Consider the following 23273-nt stretch of genomic DNA (forward strand, 5'->3'; position numbering starts at 1 on the left):
AGGAGGGAAGAAAAGTCCCCTTTAAAAGAGGAATACCAAACAAACAAACGGATGCAAATAAAAGAGGAGTAACAAGCATGTGTGTAAGTGGAACAACAGAATTAGGTCACTATTTTGCAACACCCATTGTGAAGGCCACCAACATGTGCTGGAAAACAAAACATGTAGGAGTCGTGGGGAAGAGGCTATTCCTAAAGTGCCTAAGTAACACGTCACAGATTACTGAGCAATTACAGAGGCAAAAACCAGAATCTCGAAAATGATGTGGCAATCCCCATCTGCTCAGGTAGGACACCTGGCAGTGTGCCCTCCACCACGCGGCGTACCATGAAGGACACGACACCAGTTCAGGTTTCGTCTCGATTCAACAACTTGCACTTTCACAGTTTGTGCGAAATACAAAGGATGGAGGAGTGAGTTAAAACCAAGTGGAAACAGTCAGGTAAACATTAGAAGTAGGACATTTTATGAGAAATCTGGCCTGGACTCTTCAAAAAGTTATCATGATTTTAAAAAGGGTTGTGGGGGTCTCGGGTTGAAAGACTAAAAAGGCACAACCAAATGTTCTGTGATGAAAAGGACCCTAGTTTGGAGGGGGAAAAAAGCATATAGATGAAATATATTTGGGAAACTATTAGGGTAATCCAATAGGGAGTATATATAATACTGAGGATCTATTAACTTTCTCGGGTATGATAAAACTATTGGTAAAGATATGAGATAAATACAAGTAAGAATGTCTATTTTTAGGAGATGCATGTTTTAGTATTTAGGGGTAAAATGTCATAATGTGGTAGCTTTTAAATGAATCAGAAAATAAAAGCAGAGCAATAGAGACCGACTGAGAAAAGACACTGGGACCGAGATCGACCAACTGTGGTTAGAAAGAGACCAAAACTGACCGACAAGGAGAGAGACAAAGACGGACAGACCAAACAACGAGAGCAGGGACACACACGTGGCTGGAAAGACCAACAGAGAAGTAAAGCAGATGTGACAAATGTAAATAATTGTTGAGCCAACATGAGGTTGTTCATTGCACTCTTAACTCTTCTAAAAGCTTGAAGCTTTCAGAATGCAGGGGAGGAAGATGAATCTCAGGAAAACATGAGAACACGTAAATCTCTCTCCCTGTGAGAATATGAGCATTTTATTGGCAAGGACTGTATCTCAGTCATCTTTGATTTCCTGGTAACTCGTACAACATCAAGTATGCTCAGCAGACGTTCACAGAAAGAAGAGGAATTTAAAATACAACTACTAATATTTATTGGGCCCAGAGCACGTGCTGAGCAGTATAATGGCATGTGATCTTTGCACCAGTCCTGAGGGAGATACTATCCTTATCTCCGTATCACCAATAAGGGAATGTGGGTGGGGATTAGAGGTAAAATAATTTCCCCAAGCCACAAAGCTACCAAGTAGCCAGGGACCATTTCCAGATGTTTGACTCCAAAGCCTCCATCTGACCTCTGTGCCCTAGTGCAACAGGCTCTCAAATTTTAATGTGAATGAAGATTTACCCCGGAAATATTTATGAAACACATGCTTCTGGGACCCTCCCACAGGTGTAGGGTAGGATTAAGGAATGTGCTTTTATTTTTTTTAGTTTTTCTAGTATTTTTTAGGAACGTGTATTTTCAAAGGGAGCCTCCCAGATAACTCTGATGCCAACTGCCCACAGACCACATTTCAAGGTGTGCTGCTCAACGATATCACAGAGTGGCAACGGGCAAGTTCCAGAAGGGCTCACTGGGTGTGTTTGGAGACGGCAGTGTGCGTGTGCGCAGAGCAGCCAGCAGCACGTGGCTAGAACAGATTTATCTTTTTAATATTTATTTATTTTTGAGAGAGAGACAGAGAGAGAGAGAGAAGAGGAGGGGCAGAGAGAGAGAGGGAGACAGAGAATCCCAAACAGAGAATCTGCTGCATCAGAGGATCTGCTGTCAGCATAGAGCCCAACACAGGGCTCAAACTCATGAACCGTGAGATCAGGACCTAAGCCAAGATCAAGAGTACTGACTGAACCATGCACCCAGGCGCCCCAAAACAAGTTTATTTTCAAGAAAATAATACAATCTTCACCACAAGATGTAAAATACTAAGGACAGATGAGGTCTTTGTACTCCTATACCATCACAATAGATAAAAGCAATGAAACAAAATGATGTCTATATACCTCAAGTCTGAACCAAGTGCTTTTGTGAATACTTCTGATCACTTACACGTTGATACCAATAAATATTGGATAACATCTAAGAGAAATACACTTTGGTAATTTTTTTCTTTAAAAAGCTAAATTCCCAGAGTGCCTGGGTGGCTCAGTCAATTTGAGTGTCTGACTCTTGATTTCAACTCAGGTCATGATCCCAGAGTCGTGAGATCCAGCCCCACATGAGGTTCCACACTAAGCAGAGAGCCTGCTTAAGATTCTCGCCCTCTCTCCCTCTGCCCCTTTCTCCCACTTGTGCTCTCTCATAAATAAATTAATTAGTTCAAATTAAATTAAATTAAATTTTTAAAAAAGCTAAGTTCTCTTCATTTCAGAGTTACCTTTCCTTGAGGCAAAAATAGTATGAGAAACATACTAGTTCTTAATTTCTCAAGAAATGTTCAAGAAGAAACATGGACCTTGTAAAGAATCCTTAAAGACAAGAGCTTTGTAAGCCAAACATAACAAAAATTGAATGATTCTTGAACTTTATTGGTTAAAAAAAAAAGTCATGTTATTGGTCTATAGATTATTCATATTCAAAGTCCTTATAGTAAATGCAATGACAAATCAATGCCTAACCTCTAATACACCATAAATGTTAAACGTAATTACCATCAATTTACCCACCAAATAAATACACCTCTTTCTTTTTCTTCAAAGGTTCTATTAGATTCTGACAGGACTTCTTGTTGAAAAATACAACTCATTTATTTATTGAATTTGAACTAACATCACCATTGTCTTTCATAGCACATTGAGACTATTAAAGTGTCCTTTATACATAATAATTATTCTACAAATCTACCGTGAAGACATTTTAGAATCACTATTCTTACCGTGATCAAAACACTGTTCTTCATGTGTTTTTCCATCCAGTCTATTATGCCATTACTCTTACGACAAACTGCAAAAAGTTTGCAGCCAATAGCCACAGACTAAAGTTTACTAAAATATGGGCCCTTCACCTAATCACCAGATCAGGGCAACATATACTGTGAATTCATTTATATGTTAACCTAACCAGTTACTGGCTATATCACCATGGCTGTTTCATTACGAAACAAGTAATTTCCCTTAAGTAGGTTCACTAAAATACCACCCAGAATATAAATACTGGGAAATACTGCTTGTCTACTGACCATGTTTCCAGAAAGTACCCTCTCAATTTAAAAAATACAAATCTGTCGCACTCCTCCATATTCTCCACTCTACTGTTGGTCCTTCTCTCTTTACAAAAGACAACAAGACCCAAAACATCACCCAATAACCAGGGTCTAAATTCCAAGTAAATTTCTTAATGTAATAAAATAACTTAAGGCTCAAACTCTTTTACATCTAGGAAAAGGGGCAGCTTTCTTATTCCTGTTAGCTAAGAAGTAAAACATTCTGTGCTTATTTTCACCTGAGAGAGACATCTGTGGCAGGTCTGAACTTTACAAGTGCCCCTTACACTTTGCAGCTAGAGTGTGCCTGTAAAAATCACTAGAACGGAGAGTAGTATGAAGGACGGGACAGTGAGTTCAAGGAAGCTAAAACATAATGCAAGACACTCTGCAAAAAAGAAAAAGAAAAAGAAAAAAAAGCTAGCATGTTTTCTCTGGAGATATTGGGAAGTGGAAAGAGACTGAGCTGAGCTCAGTCAGCCTGGTGCACATCTGGATGAGCAGATCCCTGGCAGGCGATCTGCTCTGCCTGCCCAGAGGTGGGCTCCTGGCAGCTGGGCTGTAACTATCTGTCCCTTCTCTCTTGTCACAGAAAAGGACACCTGAGCTGAAGTAAGCCAATTAGATGCTCACCTCCTTGGGAATTTAGAACTAAAACTGTAGTGTCCATCTGGACTAGATCCTGGAAGAGAGAGAGAGACTATTCAGAAGCCACACTGCAGCTACCCTTCCCATCCGCATCTAGCAGCACAGTGCAGAGTGAGCAGGTGCATGAAGATGGGGTGACACAGAAGATTCTCTGAGTTTCTGGTGGCAGTTTTCCACTTTCTTATTCTATACTGTTTACGATGCCTGCTTCACTCTTGGGCTTCTAAATGAGACACGCCTGTATCCTCACAACAAATTCATTCCTTCCTTCATTCATTCATGCTTCAGATGGTTTCGATTTCTTACAGCCAGTGTCCAAATTAATACAACAGGTAAATAGGGTACTGACCACAATAGATGAATAATAAATTTTTATTTTTCCATTTTTCTGTATATAAAGGCACAGACTGGTTTTTTATTCTTTTCTTTTTTTCTGATGAGGGCAAAGATGAACTGAATGGAGGAAAACACAACATTGTCATTCATAACAACCCAGTACAGCACAAAATAAGAATGCATTTCCCCAGACAGGTTCTTTTTTCTAAAATGTTGCTGATTGGGGCGCCTGGGTGGCTCAGTCGGTTAAGCGTCCGACTTCGGCTCAGGTCACGATCTCACAGTCCGTGAGTTCGAGCCCCGCATCGGGCTCTGGGCTGACAGCCCAGAGCCTGGAGCCTGCTTCGGATTCTGTGTCTCCCTCTCTCTCTGGCCCTCCCCTGCTCACACTCTGTCTCACTCTCTCTCTTAAAAATAAATAAACATTAAAAAAATTTAAAAAAATAAATAAATAAATAAATAAAATAAAACGTTGCTGATTGATTGCTGTTCATAGCTAGAATGTTTGTGCTTGAGAACTTGCTACAATCACAATTTCAAACTTTCACCAATAATTAACAAAGACTCCAAACTAAATATTCCAAGAATGTTTTTGCTATTTCTCGGTGCTGGTTCCCTGCTGTCTCTACAGCTGCACTCCCATAGTTGTCTCTTTCATACAATGCTTTCTTCCACCAACCACTAGGGGAACAGAGAAACCTGGGTGCAAATTAATCCATTTTTCAATTAATTTGCGTCTTGATGCTGGAATAAATAACAAGATTCAATAACGTAAGCATTCCTCTCCCTCTAGAGTCTCAATAAATCTTAAATTTTCTATTCATATCAGCAAATGAGTTCTTTCTCTTAGACGAAAGATCCAAGTTCGTTTATTGGTTCCAGTATCGATCAAAACAAGTTATTCAAGTCTACCGTCAATTTAAATGAACAATTGTAACATTAGCTTTTATAGATACTTAAAAGAGATTAAAGTGTTTCCGAGTTTCTTCAATCTCTACTCAACCACTAAGAATTAGGTAGACAGTTAAAAACACACACACACACACACACACCCAAAAATAGTTCTCAGTTTACATATTATAGCATATCACACTAAAGATGTAGAATACTAGCATCAGCAAAATAGTCTATGAAAACTCTTTTCGTCTCCCAAGCTTTCTAAAAACATCACGTAACTTATTTTCTTAAGATGGTAATTGGTGAATTTTGAAATTAACATGTAACTGAGCATCGACTCAGGAATTGAAACTGCTATTTCCTCTACAAAAAAAAAAAAAAAAGAATAACTGAATGGATGTGGTGGAATTTGAGTAACAAGAAACCTGCACACTTACCAGCTTCTCAATTTCTGATTCCAGATTCTGTATACAGTCCAGTTTTCTCTTGCGACAGCGCTGCGCAGCAATTCTGTTTTTACTTCTCCTTCGAATGTCATGGATGCAGTCCAGTTGTTCCGGGGTCAGCTTGTGCATTTTCAACAAGGATTGAAAATCATTTCGGGAGAGTGAGATTATTCGTTGTGCATTAAATGGCAGTTTTACCTAGAATGTAAAATAAACATTAGTAATTGCTGCTGAGTAGTTAGACTCCCATCACGGAAGAGGAAGAGCTACATCTATATTTTCCAGAGAACTTCATTTAGACTTTAAAAAACAAAAAACGAAAAAAAAAGCAGACCTCTATTCCCAGTTTCTATATAATCCCTTATAATAAAGACTGATAATTTGATATTTCTAGCCTATTTTAGAGGGTTCAGAAGACAAGTCCATTGAGAAACAGATTTTTTTAGCAAAATAAAAAATATGAACACAAATATTCATGTATCTAAAATTAAAAAACAGAACTTGTTTTACTCAGACATGTTAATTAACACGCATATCTTTAAGCCTCTTTCTAAAGTGTTTTTAATGTCTTTAACCAAACAAAAAAAAAATCTATTTTATACTTTGATTGATACTGATCTAACACTGGTATAACTACCTAGTAATTTCTCGAGCATTTTAGAAAATTAATTTTTCTGTCAAGAAACAGTAGTGTCACATAACTCAACTTAAAAATCTACATGTTTCACTTTTTCACTTGTCAGTATAGAAATGGTTAGAAAAACCTAATGAATATTTTAATGTCACCTTCAACATACTTAAATTCGGAAAAATTTAGGATAATTTTTTTTAATGACAAAATTGTGGGACAACTTAATTATATTAATTATTCATATAAAACACTGAGCAGTTTCTCTGGCAACCTACTTACTTTGTCTTTCAAACTTACAGAAATTAGTTACACAAAATGTCTTACAATTGCTTAAAAGTTTTATTTTTAACATTCTTTTCACAGTTCCATTAAATTAAAATTAAAATCCATTATATGGATTTATAAATGTCATATAAAAATCTGTAGATGTAACTCACGCACATATATTACTTCTTAAATTAAATCACCAATAATCTCCTTCCAAAGCTAAGGAGGAAAGAAAACCTGTCACTCTTTCAAACCCATCTCATCCAACAGCTAGAAAACCAAAGAAAATGATAAAGAACCAACAAGGCTTTATTATCACTGGAATTATGGTAATGTTTTACAAAAAACCATCTATCAAATACAAACAAACATTTGTACACAAAGTACACAAATCAAGCTTGGTAAAGTTAATCCAATACCAGCTAACTCATGCCAAATTATTAAGACATTAAATTAATGGCTGAAATGGCTAAGGGAAACTAAGAAAAAAATTAATGGCTATGAAAAACTAGGGCAAAGAAAACTCTCCCACATTCCTATACCTAGTCACTGCTAAATCATTGCCAAGTAACTAATCCCAAATCCAGAGATCCTACATCAATGACTAAGATTGGAACGTATGTTGCATTTTTCCAGGAGTTACCATGTAACGATCACAGATTCTTTTTTTCTTTTTTCTTTTTACCTTTTGGGACAGGGCATTTGATTTAAACAGCCAATGTGTGAATACACTCCATGACAAAAATAAATACACCCGCTTGAAACATATGAACACAGAAGGCCTTCAAACACCGTCACACTCTTTTGGTACTGATCACAGTTTTAGAACTGTCTCCGGATTTCCCCCTCCCTCCCTCCCTGAGCCTGCGCATATCATCTCTAAAGGTGCGACAGGAGCCGACCCAGAGTAAATCCCGATTAAGTGGTCAAACAAGGACTTAGCAACACACACGTTTTCCCCTCACCTCACATTCTTGTTCTCTGGCCGAACAGGGTTCGCTGTCACCTTCAGTATCCGTCTCAGAGTCATCTCCCAGGCTAATCACGCAAGCATACGGGCAAGGTTCCTGCTGGGGTTCGGAAACATACTCATCGTTTCCAATTTCCAAGCTACTAGAACAGCCCTCGGTACTCAGAGTACTTATAAAAGGGCAGTTGACAGAACTTAACGTTGTAAAAGTCCTCTGACCCGGTTCCGGGCTCTCGCTGATCCTGATACCTAACCAGGGACACTCAGACCGTTTCTGGGAGTAGATCTGTTCTGAACCATCTTTGGCCACCGCAGGTGATAACTGCATCTGGCAAGGAGAGTCCGTGCTGCAAATGTCACTCCAGAAGCCTTTCGCCAGGTGTTCTGCCACTTCCCGTTCCACACTGCTCCGATCGCTGGAGGCAAGGCTACCATCTTCCCTGGGGCCAGAGTCTGACTTCAAATGTAAATCCTGACTTTCACCAAACGTTTTCTCTTCCCGAACATCCGTACCTGACAAAGGCTTTTCCGTTAACACTGCTGTGTTTTGCATTCCAGCAAAACTCACGTCACCGTCACCGTATTGGTCGTAGGTGTGTAAAAGAGACAGAGAATAGAGCCCGTGAGGGGCTGCAGAAGAATTGTGGGGGAAAGGAGTCATTTCTGGCTTTTCTGATGGGCACTGAGAAGCAGGATCTTTCTTCTTGGTTTCTTCATGTTCCATTGCTAATTTACCTTCTTCACATTTTAAAATCACCTGCAGATCTGCACAGTCCTGGATTCCTCCCAGACATTCATTTTCAGGAGTCTCATTTGGCTGGGCAGAAGCATGAACGTCTTTGACACTGGATTCCGCACTACGGACTCTGTCAGTTCCAAATGCTTTCTGGAATTTTCTGTATTTGGGACATAGAGATGGCAAAGCCAGAGCAGCATCCTTTTCTAAGCACATGGATTCACAGGTTTGACTGGCACTGTCCTGGAGAGGAGATGATACTTTTGCATTTCCTTGATACCTATGCAGTTTCCATTGAGGAGTCTGGACATTTTTATTTTCCAAAAATTCCTCCACGTCGTCAATTTCTAAATCCCTCTGGTCCAACAGTGAAAACTTAAGGTCTGCTTTCTGACAGTGTGATGGGATGCATTTTTTCCTTAGGCATTCTTGCTGGTCTGCAGTGGAGTCCAAAAACTTAAATTTGAGAAACTGAAAGCAGGATTCCTCAATATCACGTACACCTAGAAATTCCACACACTTGCATACTTCATCCACATTGTCCTTACTTAAAATCAGTTTGGCAGTGTAGGCAAACTGAATTAAAGGTTCAAATCCTTTAACTGTCACCTGTTAACATACAAAATAAAAACAAATGCATCACTTGAAAGTGGTCTAGTGGATAAATAAAAGTAGAAGGGGAATAGAGACATAAAGAACTTACTTGTGATCATTATAAAATGGGCATTTTAATTTGGTAAGTAAAATCATCCTTCTAGAAAATGTAACGCTAATTAGGAGTCTGGAAAAGCATGCTTATCACACCTCATTCGTTGGACCTGCACCCTCCACTTCATGGATTTCACGCTTAATGACACATGAATTACGGTCTGACTCACATGAGGTGAAGACATCAAACACTGCCATTATGGGATGTGTTGCTAATTTTTAAAACCAATGCTAACCCATAGTTGGCCCTTATCGTTTCATTGGCATTGTGTTATTCGTGCTGACCTCTGCCACAGAACTGACAAGCTGTTGATGCTCCAAACTGTTGATACAAGTTCATGGAAGTATGGATGCTGGGATAAGCTAAACTGTAGACTTAGTACCCGTCACAGAGCAGCCCACACCGACCTGCCATAAACAAGCTCTACATACTTTCTCCAAACGCCTCTTAACTTTAAAGGCTCCACGCTCTTCTAGCTGCAGTCACTAACTACCTAAAAGCCAGCTATTCTAGGGGCACCTGGGTGTCTCACTTAAGCGTCCAATCTAGGCTCAGGTCACGATCTCATGGTTCATGAGTTCAAGCCCCACATCAGGCTAGCTGCTGTCAGCGTGGAGCCCACTTCGGATCCTCTGTCCTCTCTCTCTGCTCCTCCCCCACTGGTTCTCTCTCTCTCAAAATGAACAAGCTTAAAAAAAAAAAAAAGCAAACAATTCTAATAAGAGTTCAGTGTAACCAGCACCTCCCGGTCTTGTGAAAGGGCTCTTGGAGTCAGGATATAACAAGGACAGAAATGTTTAGATGCCTGAGCTCTGCAACAGGCTGGTGGGAAAGAGACAGGTAAAAGCAGACTCTATAATTGTGAGACCAAATCAATTTTTTTCTACCAATGCACAAACAGTCTCAAGAAAGAAAAAAGGGGAAAGAGAACACTTACGGAGTGTTTTCCTACTTTCCATGAGGCCCTGTCTTATTAAGATGGATGATTTCTAGAACCCTAAACCCACTCAGTTTCTCATCACAGGAAAAGGTCCAAAAGGAGAGAATGAGACACAGCGTGGCCGCTCGGAGCATGACCTCTCCCAATGCCCAACCCATTGGCTGTGCCCTCCCTGCTTTGGTCATTTTCTCAAAAAGTCACATAACAGTGGGTCAAGCTATTCAACTGCTCAATAAATATTGTTAACTGACGCCCAAAACTAACAATTCTATGTATGACATGTCATCATAATTTCTAGGAAAAAAGTTACAGAAATGAGCTCCCCAGGACAAGAAGGGAGACTGTTTTATTTTTAACTTTATCACGTTACCTTTTATAAAGGTAAAGGTAAAAATAAAGTCTACGGAAAGAGATTTAATTAGGTTCAATTCAATGAAAACCAGGGTAGCCTCCAGAAGCATGGACCTCTCTCCCACCTCTTCCGGCAGAGTGATGCTAAGCTCTGCATCGGCCTGGCCGACGATTCTCGAGTGGAAGTAGCTGCTGCATGCCGCCAGCACAGACCGGTGGGCCCGGTAGCGCTGGCCCTCCACGAGGACGGTGACGTCGCACAGCACGTCCTTCTTCCGCTGGTCGTTGAGGCCAAGCAGGACGTTGGTGCTGTGCACCGAAGATTCATAGGCAAACACCGCGTTCTCACTCAGAGACATTCTGCATAACAAATGGGGTCGGGAAGGCCAGTGAAAGCATGCTTCTCGTCGTCATCAAACCTGCAGAAACACATGTAAGACCTCACTTAAATAAAATCTTGTTAAAAATATTTTTTTAAGTTTTTTTTGTTTTGTTTTGTTTTGAGAGAGTGGGGGCAGAGGGCAGAGAGAGAGGGAGAGAGAATCCCAAGCAGGCCCCACATAGTCAGTGCAGAGTCTGAAATGGGGCTCAAACTCGCGAACCGTGAGATCATGACCTGAGCCAAAATCAAGAGTAGGATGCTTAACCGACTGGGCCACCCAGGAGCCCCTAAAAATATTTCTTTTAATGACAGTGTCAAATATAAATTTAAAAAGCCATCGCAAAAATAAAAATGAAAACAAAAGTCTCTAGAGAACCTAGATACATTTATTCAGTTTATTGCATTTAAAATAGGTTCTTCACGGCAGTTTTTAGTTAGTTTTTCTAATTTTAGGAAAAAGGGTTCTCAGGATGAGGGAGGGAAGAACTCTTTGAACCAACGATTTCATAGCTCTCTGAAAGTGAGACATTTCACATTGAGAAAACACCTACAACGAGCAAACAGACCGGGTCCAGGAAATTTCTGGGTGGCATCCCAATCCTGTTGTTTTATGATGCCAATGGGCGTGTGTGTGTGTGTGTAGTTCGCCAGAGGTCACCCTTTGGGATGGAACTGACGGGACCAGGCATGTGGCCTTCCACCATTCTCCATGCTCCGTTCCCCAACATTTGACAGCTGGTAGGAGCCTTCAGTGCTTTGTAACAAGGGACACATGGTACATAAGGTAAAGTTCCTCCAACATAAAGAAGAAAATGACTTGAGAAAAAGACAAAATTGTCGAGCCAGATCTTAACAAGTCCTTTTTATATAACAAGTCCTACTTTACACTACAAAATACGGGCAGTAAGTACAACTACATCGTCATTAAGAACATGGTTTACCATACATAGAAACTCTTTTCCCCAAATGTTCAAACATAAGTTATCAAAAATGTATATATATTTAAAATACACACCAACATATAATAACTGCCAAACAATTTTTGATCATGTACACATTACAAGCAAAAAAGGAGAGCCACAACAGACATATGTCTACCTATTTCAGTCATGTACGACTGTTCTTATATACTACATGTTATAAAACACACGGAGACTGAAAGTCAGATTAGAACAGTTCTAGTATTTTCTTCCAGCCACCAGTGGCCAGTGGTGAGTAGCCCCAAGGTGTGTGTGTGGACCCCACTATGGCGTGACCAGGCTGAGAAGCTCCTCACAGGCATCATCCCTGTCGTTCGCTTTTTGTCCTTCTGAACTTACTCACTGCCTGAGACAACAAGGTCCTCAAAAGTTCAGTGACTGAATAAACGTTATTGTTTCCAGATTCGCTCTACTCCACAAACAAAAACAAAAGGACAAATGAGAACTACCAAAGGTCAGACACACCAGGGCCAGATCACAGGTGACTTCTGCCTCAAAGACAGGCTGTTCTAGTCACAAACACATGAAATGCCATCTATAAATTCTATTCTACTTATGTGTCTATCTACTTATGTGTGTACTTATGTGTCTCAATTTAGCTAAAATGGGAAGTTCCTCAGAAGTAGTCCATGAAAATGAAATGTCCCATTATGTGGTTAAACTCTACCCAAGGTTACGGATCACAACCTATCATTTACTGATTTGGCATACCACATAAAATCATGGCAACTTCAAAATTACGTACTAGAACTAATTCGACTTTTGGGTTGTGCCCATTTGAAAGAGTAGTATATTCCCTTTAGCAATCGGTCTTAATATTTCAGTTATCAACACAAGGGAATTACTGTTAAGAACAGCAAGGAAGAACTATCAAAGGAACTATGCACCGTGTGTGTGTGTGTGTGTGTGTGTGTGTGTGTGTGTGTGTTACAGACCATTCCACCTTCTCTGTACAACTTCCCCAGCCAAGCTGGACTCAACAGTTTGCCTCACCACATCCCTGCACCTAAGTCCCCAGCCTCTTTATTCTTTCCTGGCATCTGCCTTGCAAACCCTTAAAACTAGACTAATCTTACTTTTACATCTCGTCATTCTGCCGAACACAGCACAGCCAGACAAAACTGTAAAAACACGTAGGCCGTTGTCACTATAAATTAATGGTGTGCAATTTCAGGGTCTTAGCGCGGCTTATCCATTCTTTTGTGTGCCCCAAGGTTCCGTTGTCCCCAAGAACCTCCCAAGTGGCCACTTCTCTCTTCAGTTAGTGTCTCTCCCAGCAGACAACTATAGCTGGGATACAATCTCAGAAAATATTACCCTCCCACCCACCTCCACAGGCTCCCTTCTCCTGCTGAAAACGACCCCTTTACAGTCTGCCCTTGACCTCATACCATCCTTGCCTCTCTGGAATCCAGTCCCTTCTCTTAACACCCTCTCTCACTTAGGTCCAAACTCTGTCTGTATGCTGGCTTCTTCCCATTAGACTTTGTTCATAAATATGTTTAAGTCTCTTGAGAAACTGTCCTAGAAACAGTTAACAGCTAACGGCAAGTATTTGTTACGCTCTCATTCTGCACCAGGCGCTGGGCTGAGGTGCTGACACAGTTGACCTCATCTACCCCTCACCACAGCCCTCTGACATGGATGCTCCTGTATCGTCCCAACCATACAGATGAGGAAACTGAGGCTCAGGGAGAAGTATCTCGACCACGGTCAAAAGACCAATCAGATAAAGAGCGGGGTTCCATAGCAAGCACCTGACTATTCCATATCTGTCTCCAGTTAGTATCTGCTGAACACACAGTACAGAAAATCACTGCAGTCTTGTGGGGAGCCAGGCCAGGTATTACTAAAAGACTGTGCGTGAGAATAGGGAAAAGGGCTTTCCCAGAAAGCCAGGAGCAAATGAACTGGACTTGAACTTCAAAAAGAGGACTCTGGACTGTTTAACACTGCAGCCTTGCAACCTAAAGGTTCTCTGGCTCCCAAGGAAACGACGGCAAAAACAGGTTCCATACCTTCACTCTGGAGCTGCCGTCAGCCCACATGGGTGTCTGTGTGACCCTCACTCCTCACCTCAAATTCCACGAAGAATTGATTCTTGGCTTAACCCTCCTGTTTAGGCAGTGTGGGGTGACAGATCACTTCCTAAGTTCACAGCCAGCTTACAGATTGGCCGTGAGATGCGGATTTGGGTGCTAGGCCAACCCCACGCCCCGCGAGCTGCAGCCACGAGAAGCCAGAGAACCAGGAAGTACAACAGCCACTCAGGGGGACCCCTCTAAGAAGGGTCTCACTAGCGTGGACTGGGCACACGCACACCACGACTGTTCTTGCTCCCACCAGAACCCTGAAACTCACCCTGACACCTCCGTCAGCCCCTCTATCCAATCTCTTACCGAGACCTGGTACCTCTGAACACTGAAACCCGCTTCTCTTCATCTGCGCTGCCATAATGCCAGTCCAAGCCACCGCTGGCTCTCGTCTTGACAAATGCGCCCAGCCTTCTGTAGTAGCTTACAAATGCATGTATGTGCAAATACAGGTATATAAAATAAAAAGCGAAATAAAGTTTCATACTTCAGCATTTTATCCTTACTTGTGCAAAGTACTCTAATTTCTACTCTGTTCTATTAAAAAGAAAAACTCCAGTCGTGATCCACTCAATTTCAAGAACCACTAACGGACCATCATCTCACGTATGGGAAACACATGTCCAGTGGCTAACACACAGAGTCTAAAATCACACACTGTCGGGGTTCACATCCCAGCTCCGGCATTTACTAGCCATGTGACCTCTGGGCAAGCTGCTCAACCTTGCTGGGTCTTAGTTTCCCCAACTGTAAAACACGTACAGCAGCAGCACCACACTGGGTTGTCATGAGGTTTACACGGACAGTGAGGGTAAAGGGCTTAGCAGAGTGCCTGGCCCATAGTAAACAAATAGTCAAGTACCAACTGCTCTTAGTAATAACAACAACAAAATCTTCATCCCCTCAAGCCCTTCTAGATCCCCTTCAATTTATACTCTCGCACAAAGTGACTTCTTCCTTGCCAAAACTCTACAATGTCTTCCCAGTTTCTTGAGATCAACTCTAAATCCTTAGCCTGTCCTCCAGACCTTAGCCCTACTAATATAACCTTATCTTAAGCCTTTGTCTCCCTCTTTTGCTGTTCTCCAGCCTCACCCTCCTTCCTTCCAGCATAAGGCACTAAGCTCCTTCTAACCTCAGGGCCTCTGAGCACGCTGTGCCCGCCCCCTGCACTTTTCCTACTCCTTAGCTGGCTAACTCCTCACCTTTTAGGTCTCAGCTTAAATGTCAAAACCTCGTCTGACTTGTTTTCTGCCCTAATTCAAGCACATAACATAACCGTACCTGACTCAATGCAGGAACTTGCTTCTGAATGACTTCATGTATTTACTACAAATCCAAAACCTAGATCATCTACATTTTCCTCCAAACACAGTGCAATCAGCTATACTAGTATATATGAAAACAATGCCACTGAGCCAAGCACTCAGAGAAAAGTCCTTGGTTAGCTTTTCCAGAATCAGGAGGAGCAAAAGGGAGCCTCCACCTCTGGGAGCTGGAAATGTGTCTACAAGACAACTGGCCAGAGAAGAGCAAGGCTTGGCAACTATAAACACAGCCAATACAATGGACTTGTATGCACAGACACCATGACCTTGGTCTCATTAGTATGGGGTACTAGACACAGTTATTCTGAAAATCAATTTTCCTAATTCTGAAAACCATCCAAGTGGTCAGTAATCCATCTGCACCCAATAACATAATGACTAAATCAGGTAAAAGTGGCACACATACTTCTAACATTTGTCAGTGACCTAACATTTCTCAAACCTACAAGGTAAGACATAAACACCCCCCAGGGAACCTTCCAGACCTAAAATTCTGTTAGTTTAACACCAAATTTAGATTCCTATGTTACATCTGAATTTTTCTATATTCTTGGAAATATATGTTATTGTTATCATTCAAAATAAAGGCTTGCTGACCTTAGCAATTTGCTGATTCATTCAGTAATGCTGATAAAGGATGAACAAGCATTTTAAAGCTTCCTGTACTTCGATTTGGAAATACCTTCTGCTCTCTGCTCAATACATATCATAATTTACATTTTAATACAGTTACCACTGGATGTTTTTGCTTTCAAAACAATAAAGAAAATAAATAAAATGCTATGGCTTTATCACATTTTAAGAACTTTAAGGGTAATTTACTTAAAAAAAAAAAAAACTTAAAACAAACTTTTAAAAGCCTAAGGAGAATGAATATCTGATCATGGGCCAAGTACAATGCAGTGCTTCCTAACAGAAATACAGAAAGTAACTGTAGGAGGATGAAGTTCCACACATACAAGAGCTGGAATTTTATTTCCCTTAAGTCTTAGAACTCTGCTGTTTTGTTTTGTTTTTTTAATGTTTATTTTTGAGAGAGAGCGAGAGAGCAAGCTAGTGGGGGAGGAGAGAGGGAGACAGAGATTCTGAAGCAGGCTCCAGACTGAGCTGTCAGCATAGAGCCCGACGCAGGGCCTGAACCCATGAACTGTGAGATTATGACCTGAGCCGAAGTCAGATGCTTAACCAACTGAACCACCCAGGTGCCCCTTTAATTATCAACATAGAAGGGCACACAAAATAATCTCACACCAAGGATTCACTTAAAAGAAAAAGACTATTATCCAAACATTCGTGATGTTCACTGAACAACGGTGAATGTCATTTCTACAAGTATACACCTGAGCTACCCAACAGGTTCAATGCCATCAAAACACAAATAAAAGGCAGTCCCTACATTCAAAAACATAACCTACCAATGTTCACAATGAAAATGATGCCTTGGGGCAAAAGAGATGACAATGATCAGTGTAATCAATTGACACAGGGGTGTGAACATTCGTGACGGTATTTACTTGCAGTAAGTCTCCAAACAAAAACTACTTTCCGGTCTCATTTAACCATAATATTCAATTAATGAGAACAATTATTTCCAAAATAGTTCTGTTATATCCAAAATATACCTAACAGAACTATGGGTGTGTGGGGGTGTGTGTGTGTGTGTGTGTGTGTGTGTGTGTGTGTGTGTGGTTGGGCACAAAGCGATTAGTAACCTTGGACAGTCAATACAGCACAAAAGGCAACTGAGCACAAAGGTCCTTTGCATAAAAGCAATACTCTCTCTGTAGCCTGGAAGAATTCCTTAGGACCTCCTCCCCCTGCTCTAGTGGCCATCTGGAATTTCTACCTTTTCCTCCTTACTGCTCTGCCTGCCACCAATCTATCACCCTGTCAATTACCTTTGCCTCACTCAGTTTCAGGTCAGGGTCTTCAAAGGCTCAGAAGACAGGCAAATTCCTCTTGGCCTGCCTTCTTGGCTCCCTCCTAAGCTTCAAACTGTCCTAAGCCAGTTTCTGTTAGAATTTACCCAAGATACCCAGAGTTCGAGTGTTCTTCTGAATCAGGCACACCTTATCTTCTGTTGGTCAAGTGGGTGGCAAAGACCCAACAGTATCGTGTGTGTGCACCTTTAGTTCTCAGTCTTCCCTTTCAGGGCTTTTTTATATACAATATAAAATGTAAACATACATAACTTTACATATAACATTATAACACCTCACCTGCAAGGAAGAGCCAGGAAGAATAAATAACTTGGTGACCAAGATTTGCTATTTTCTTTAGCTTTTGACAGATCTTAAATATCATGCTTGCTTAATCATCATATCTAATCATCACATTTAAAAAATTTTTTTAATGTTTATTTATTTTTTAGAGCGAGCGAGCATGCACAAGCGGGGCAGGGGCAGAGACAGATGGGGATGGAGGATCTGTGCTGTCAGTGCAGAGCCCAATGCAGGGCTTGAACTCGTGAACCATGAGATCATGACTTGAGCTAAAGTTGGACGTTTAACTGACCGAGCCACTCAGGTGCCCCAATCACATTTTCTAAATCCATTTCCCTCAGCCTTATGAAAAACTCCTAAGTATGACTAGAGAAGGTACATGAATAAATATATATCGAGAAAAAAAAGCTGAATGAAAGCAGAAAAAACAAAAATTTGAATTAAGTAGGAGACCTTACAGCAGCACCAAAAACAAGGACACTGTTTTGTAAAGGACTTGTACAGTGACACATGGGAAAATGACCTGGAAATCTATGTTAAAACTATGTAACTGAAGATGCCACATTCTTTTTTTAAATGAGGTGTGGGGAATGGAGAAGGTGAGTGAATCACAACAATTTTTGCAGTTCATGGTTCACTCCCTGTTTCCATACAGGGAAAGTTGGACTTTTTTACTTTTCCTGACATCAAAAATTATCCATTTAATCATGGATATTTTTATTTACTTGGTCTAATTCCATATCTGAAAAGATGAAGCCAAAGTTATACATAGAAGGGAGAAGTCTGAATGGTTAGAGAAGTCTGAAGAAGGTCCTTACAGATTCACCAACTAAGAGGTCAGAAACAAAAGGTTTTTTACTTCCCAAGTCAGTAAATCCAACTTTGATAATTCCGGGTAATAAGTTTAAGACAGCTTGGAAGGGAGGAGCACCTGGGTGGCTCACTTAAGTCAACTCTTGATTTCAGCTCAGGTCATAACTCACAGTTGCTGGGATCCAGGATCAAGCCCCATGGAGCCTGCTTAGGATTCTCTCTCTCCCTCTCTCTCTGCCCGTCCCTTGCTCAGGCTCTCTCTTTCTCTCTCTCAAAATAAGTAAAAAACATTAAAAAAAAAAATCTTTAAAAAAGATAGCTTGGAAGGGAATAAAGGAGGGAAAAAAAAGAAGGAACGCAAGAAACCCGAGCTCCAGAACCAAAACAAGAATAACGGATTCCATGATTATACCTTCTTACTGAATTGAAGAAACAATGAAGTCTTTTATTTGCTTACCATATTTGGCAGCTACCTGATCCTTAATAGGATTGTTATAACTCACTTGAACTAGATGTTATGAAAATATGAACTAGAAACTAGAATTGGTCCACACTAATAAAGCTAGTTTACTGAATATGTATTTTTTATCATGCACTTGTCACGAATTTATATATCAACACTGAGGTATGATTTACATAGAACTGCACTGAAGAGTACAATTCAATGAGTTCTAACACTTATATATGTGCATGAAACCACCACTACAATCAAGATAAAGAAATTAAAAAAAAAAAAAGATATAGAAATTTCATCACTCAAATTCCACATGCCAGGGCACCTGGGTGACTCAATTAGTTAAGCGTCCAACTTTGGTTCAGGTGATGATCTCACGGTTTATGAGTTCCAGCCCAGCATCGGGCTCACTGGTGTCAGCACAGAGCCCGCTTCCCACCCTCTGTCCACCTTGCTCTCCGCCCCTCACACACACACTCGCTCACCCACTCTCAAAAATAAACACTTAAAAAAAAAATTTCCACATGCCCCTTTGAGGTCTCTCCTACCCTTTTCCCCTGGCTCCAGGTAACCAATGATTTGTTTTATGTCAATGTAGATTACCATGCATTTTGTATGATTTTTTATATAAATGGAATCATACATTATGTCCTCTGGTTTCCAGTTTCTTTCATTCAGCTGAATGACAATCACATTGCATACGTAAGATGTTTCTCTATTGCCAAATAATATTCCATTGCATGGCTATATCACTTTATCCATTTAACTAACAAAGATAGACACAACTTCCAGGTTGGGATCATTGTAGTAAAGCTTCTGTGAACATCCATATGGACATATACTTCATTTCTCTTGGGTAAACCAATACGAAGCGGAAGAACTGAGTGATATGGTAGGTTTATGTTTAACTTCTTAGAAATTGCTAAACAGTTTTCCAAAGCAATTGTATCATTTTATATTGCTACCAGCAGTGTATAACAATTCCAGTTGGTCCACATTCTCAGCAATTCTTGGTAATGCCAGTCTTTTTTAATCTTAGTTATCCTAATAAATGTACAGGAGTATCTCACTGTGGTTTTAATTTGCATTTCCTGATGGCTACTGATGCTGAGCATCTTTTTAGGTGCTTTATTGGCCATTTGTAGATCTTCTTTTGTGAAAGATCTGTTCAATTTTTCTGCTCATGTTTACTGAGCTGTTTTCTTATCATTGAGCTGTAAAAGCCAGCAGAATTTTGATTAGGACCGCAGTGAATCCATATACCAATTTGGAGAGAACCAATATATAAATTGAGTTTTCTCATGTACAAACATGATAAATCTCCCCATTTACTTAAGTCTTCTTTCAGCACTGTTCTGATGTTTTTAATTTTTATTTTTGAGAGACAGAGAGAGAATGAATGGGTGAATGACAGAGAGAAAGGGAGACACAGAATCCGAAGCAGGCTCCAGGCTCCAAGCTGTCAACACAGAGCCCGACGTGGGGCTCGAACTCACAGATGGCGAGATCATGACCTGAGCCGAAGTCGGACGCTCAACCGACTGAGCCACCCAGGTGCCCCTTAACGGTAGGTTTTGTAAGATGAGCAACTGATGGGCAGAAAAGGAGGTACAGAAGTTACCCTCCCAGTTAACTTAGGGCTCCTACAAGAAACTAAGAGAGGAAAATAAGCAAAGAGTGAAAATACCCCAAAATGCCCCCAAAGAGTGAAATTCCCAAACTCACTCAGCCTCCTTCAAGGGAAGCCCTCACTCCTATACTACTTTGGAAGTATTCACCCAGGACATCCAGAGATCCCCCAATCAGGGGCAGAGGGCAGTTATCAGAGAGCACACCTCAAACCGAAAGACTGTCAGAACCGCACCAGCACAGCACCCAGCTGCTCCAGAGACCACCAGGGTGGGCGGCACAGATCAGCAGCTGATAGCATGACCACAACTCGGCCAGCCGAGCAAGGTCCTTTACACCTCCGACACGCCCTCTGTTTTGGGGTAAAGTGGGGACGAGAATAGTACTTTCTGTTGAGAGGATCAAACGAAAGTATATATACAATAATAATTTTAATTGTATACAATAATATAATATTATACTAATTATAATAATATTAAACCGTTTTCACGACAGTGCCTGGCACATGATGAGTGCTCAATAATTGTTAGCATTACCTGAATTTGACGCTAGAAGTGTTTTTTGAGGGGCACAAGGCCACACTGAAACTCTAGTCAAAGAAGTACAAGAGCACACTCCTCAGCTTTCAGGTGCCCAACACTGACACGGGCATAATAATATGGACACTGGTCATTGGTCTTCAACTTTCAGAATGGACAGATAACAGAAGGCTTAACTACAGTTCTAAAATGGAATGCAGACATTATCAATCTTGACAAAATGCAAGTAAAATTGACACGCTAGGAGATGGAATCAGAACTGAAAGGAAAGCTAGTATTTCCATGCAATTTATAATGTGGAGTCAAAAGATACTTAAAAAAAAAAAATAGTTCCTTAGTGAGACCAAATTAAAACAAATTTTGGGGTTGGAGAGGTGACCAAGAACAGAAATAAAGAGATTATAAATATAAGTGGGATGATGGTGGGAACAACAAAATCAACGTCCATGGTAAAAGGAAGTCAACAGATATTGTCTTAGGTTCATAAACTCAGGTATAACCATCAAAGAGATATAGTGGTAACCAACAGAAAAAGTAAACTGCAGAAATGAGTAAAGATGAATATTATCTATGAAGCAAAATTAGAGGTAGGATGATGCACAACAGATGGGGTTGCTTTATGATATATCTTTCTGTATTTTTTAAAGCAAAAACATGTACTAGACTAAAAACATAAACATAAATTAAAAGATATTTAAATAGTAAACAAAAATATTAAAGTTTAGTTAAGTATAAATTGTTGATAACTTTTGTGAGTCTTAAATATTTTGAAGATTCTCCAAATAAAAAAGAAATTTGATAAAGAGAAAAAAACAACCTTTAACATCTTACATTATTTTGACAAAACCAGGAACGGGGAGGGTAAAGAAATATAGTTAAGATTTCTTTATTCCCAATATAACACTTGGAACAATGTTATACATACTGTTTAATATTTTATATTGAAAGTGATACTACTCCAAATAGATTCTTTAAAAAAAGTGAGGGTATCTTCTAAAGAAAGAAGTTGTTGAACTGCCAAACCACTAGGGCATTGGTTCTCTGCCTTACAAAATCTGATGAAATCTATTGTATTTAACCAAGAAAACCACTCACATCATAAAATTTTGCATTTGCTTTTGGCAGAATTAATTCAACCACGAGGTGATGCTTTCAGAAGACCAGTAAAATTGACAAACTTCTGCAAAATCTCACCAAGAAAACATGAATACGTAGCATTCCCATTTTCACACAAAACAATACTGTAATGGCTCTTCTCCCCATACCCTGCATCTACAATAAAATTCTCTGCTCCCCTTTATAACAGAACTCCCAAAAAGAGCCATTTATATCCATACCATCTTCAGTCCCTTCTCTTCCCGAATTCACCTGAGCCCACTAAAACCAGGCCTTTCCCCCTCCACTCCATGGAAACCACTTTGTGAGGATCAATGACCTCCACGCTGCTAAATGGCAGATTTTCAGTCTCCTTCTACAGCTTCTCATCAACATTCAACAGGTTGACCATTCTCTCCCTGAAATCCTTTCATCACTTGGTATCCAGGATACCACAATCCTGATTTCCCACCTCACTGGCAGCCACTTGTCAATTTTCTTTGGTGGATCAACCTCCTCTTCCAAGTCTCTAAATGCTGGACGGTCCAGGAATTCGTCTTCGGGTCTCTCCTCTTCTTTGCACACGTTCCCTAGGTGAACTCATGCAAACTCATGAACTCATGCAAACTCAAGGCAAGGATAGGATCACTCATGGACTTACTGTACACTCTCAACATTATATTTGGTCTAATTCTGACAGCTCTCTTGAACTTCATATTCATGTACTCAACTGCATATTCAAATTACTAATTATATGTCTAACAGGCATCTCACATTTAAATGTCCGGAAGAAACCTTGGTTCCCCCACCTCTAGTTAGGATATATCAAAATATTAACAACGGTTACATCTAGGTAATTGTTGTTTGTTTCTGCATTGAAATTCTGAACCATAAATACATTTTATTTTATAATCAGAAAAATGTTAAAACAGACAACTATAAACAAAACAATGTGCTTTCATTAAAAATGCAGTTGACATTTATTGCAATTGCCTTGAAGGCACCCAAGGAGTCCATTTCCAAGAATGTCAAGTACTTTTCCCCCTTTATAATATCATCAGTGGTACTGGCTTATCACTATGTGTGAAATTTATGGGCAACTCTCAAACACGGTAGCCTCCACGGATATCTTCATAGTAATCGCGAAAGGAGAAATGAAACTGTGTAGGACTCTAAAAATGATGATTTAATGGGGAAAAAGAGAACTGTGTTACAGGAACGTAAGGGAGAAGGATCCATCAAGTCAGGTCTAACCATCCGAACAAGGGCAAGCGTGCATCCATTTGACTTAAGTGGGTAGCTCCTGATCTATTTCATCTTGCAAAGGCTTTTAAAAAGGTTAAAGAGCGAAACAAACACACAGAATTATGAAATGCAAGAGAAAATCCAGTTTAGGTTATTTTATCAACTACCAGCAGGATAACATTGG

At 40.3% G+C, this 23273-nt stretch overlaps 1 protein-coding gene across 3 annotated transcripts in view; it reads right to left on the reverse strand.

Moving 5' to 3' along the window:
• Positions 1–23273, reverse strand: part of BACH1 (BTB domain and CNC homolog 1) — a 44476-nt gene that overhangs the window by 9472 nt on the left and 11731 nt on the right. For all 3 annotated transcript variants that reach the window (XM_042998538.1, XM_042998537.1, XM_042998539.1), the window contains 3 exons: positions 10435–10728; positions 7569–8918; positions 5697–5903 (listed from right to left, as the gene is read on the reverse strand). In XM_042998538.1, coding sequence (XP_042854472.1) covers positions 5697–5903; positions 7569–8918; positions 10435–10668 — 1791 coding nt within the window. In that variant the 5' untranslated portion in view covers positions 10669–10728. The remainder of the gene's footprint in view (positions 1–5696; positions 5904–7568; positions 8919–10434; positions 10729–23273) is intronic.

The sequence above is a fragment of the Panthera tigris genome, chromosome C2, assembly GCF_018350195.1.
Source record: "Panthera tigris isolate Pti1 chromosome C2, P.tigris_Pti1_mat1.1, whole genome shotgun sequence".
Lineage (NCBI taxonomy): Eukaryota > Metazoa > Chordata > Mammalia > Carnivora > Felidae > Panthera > Panthera tigris.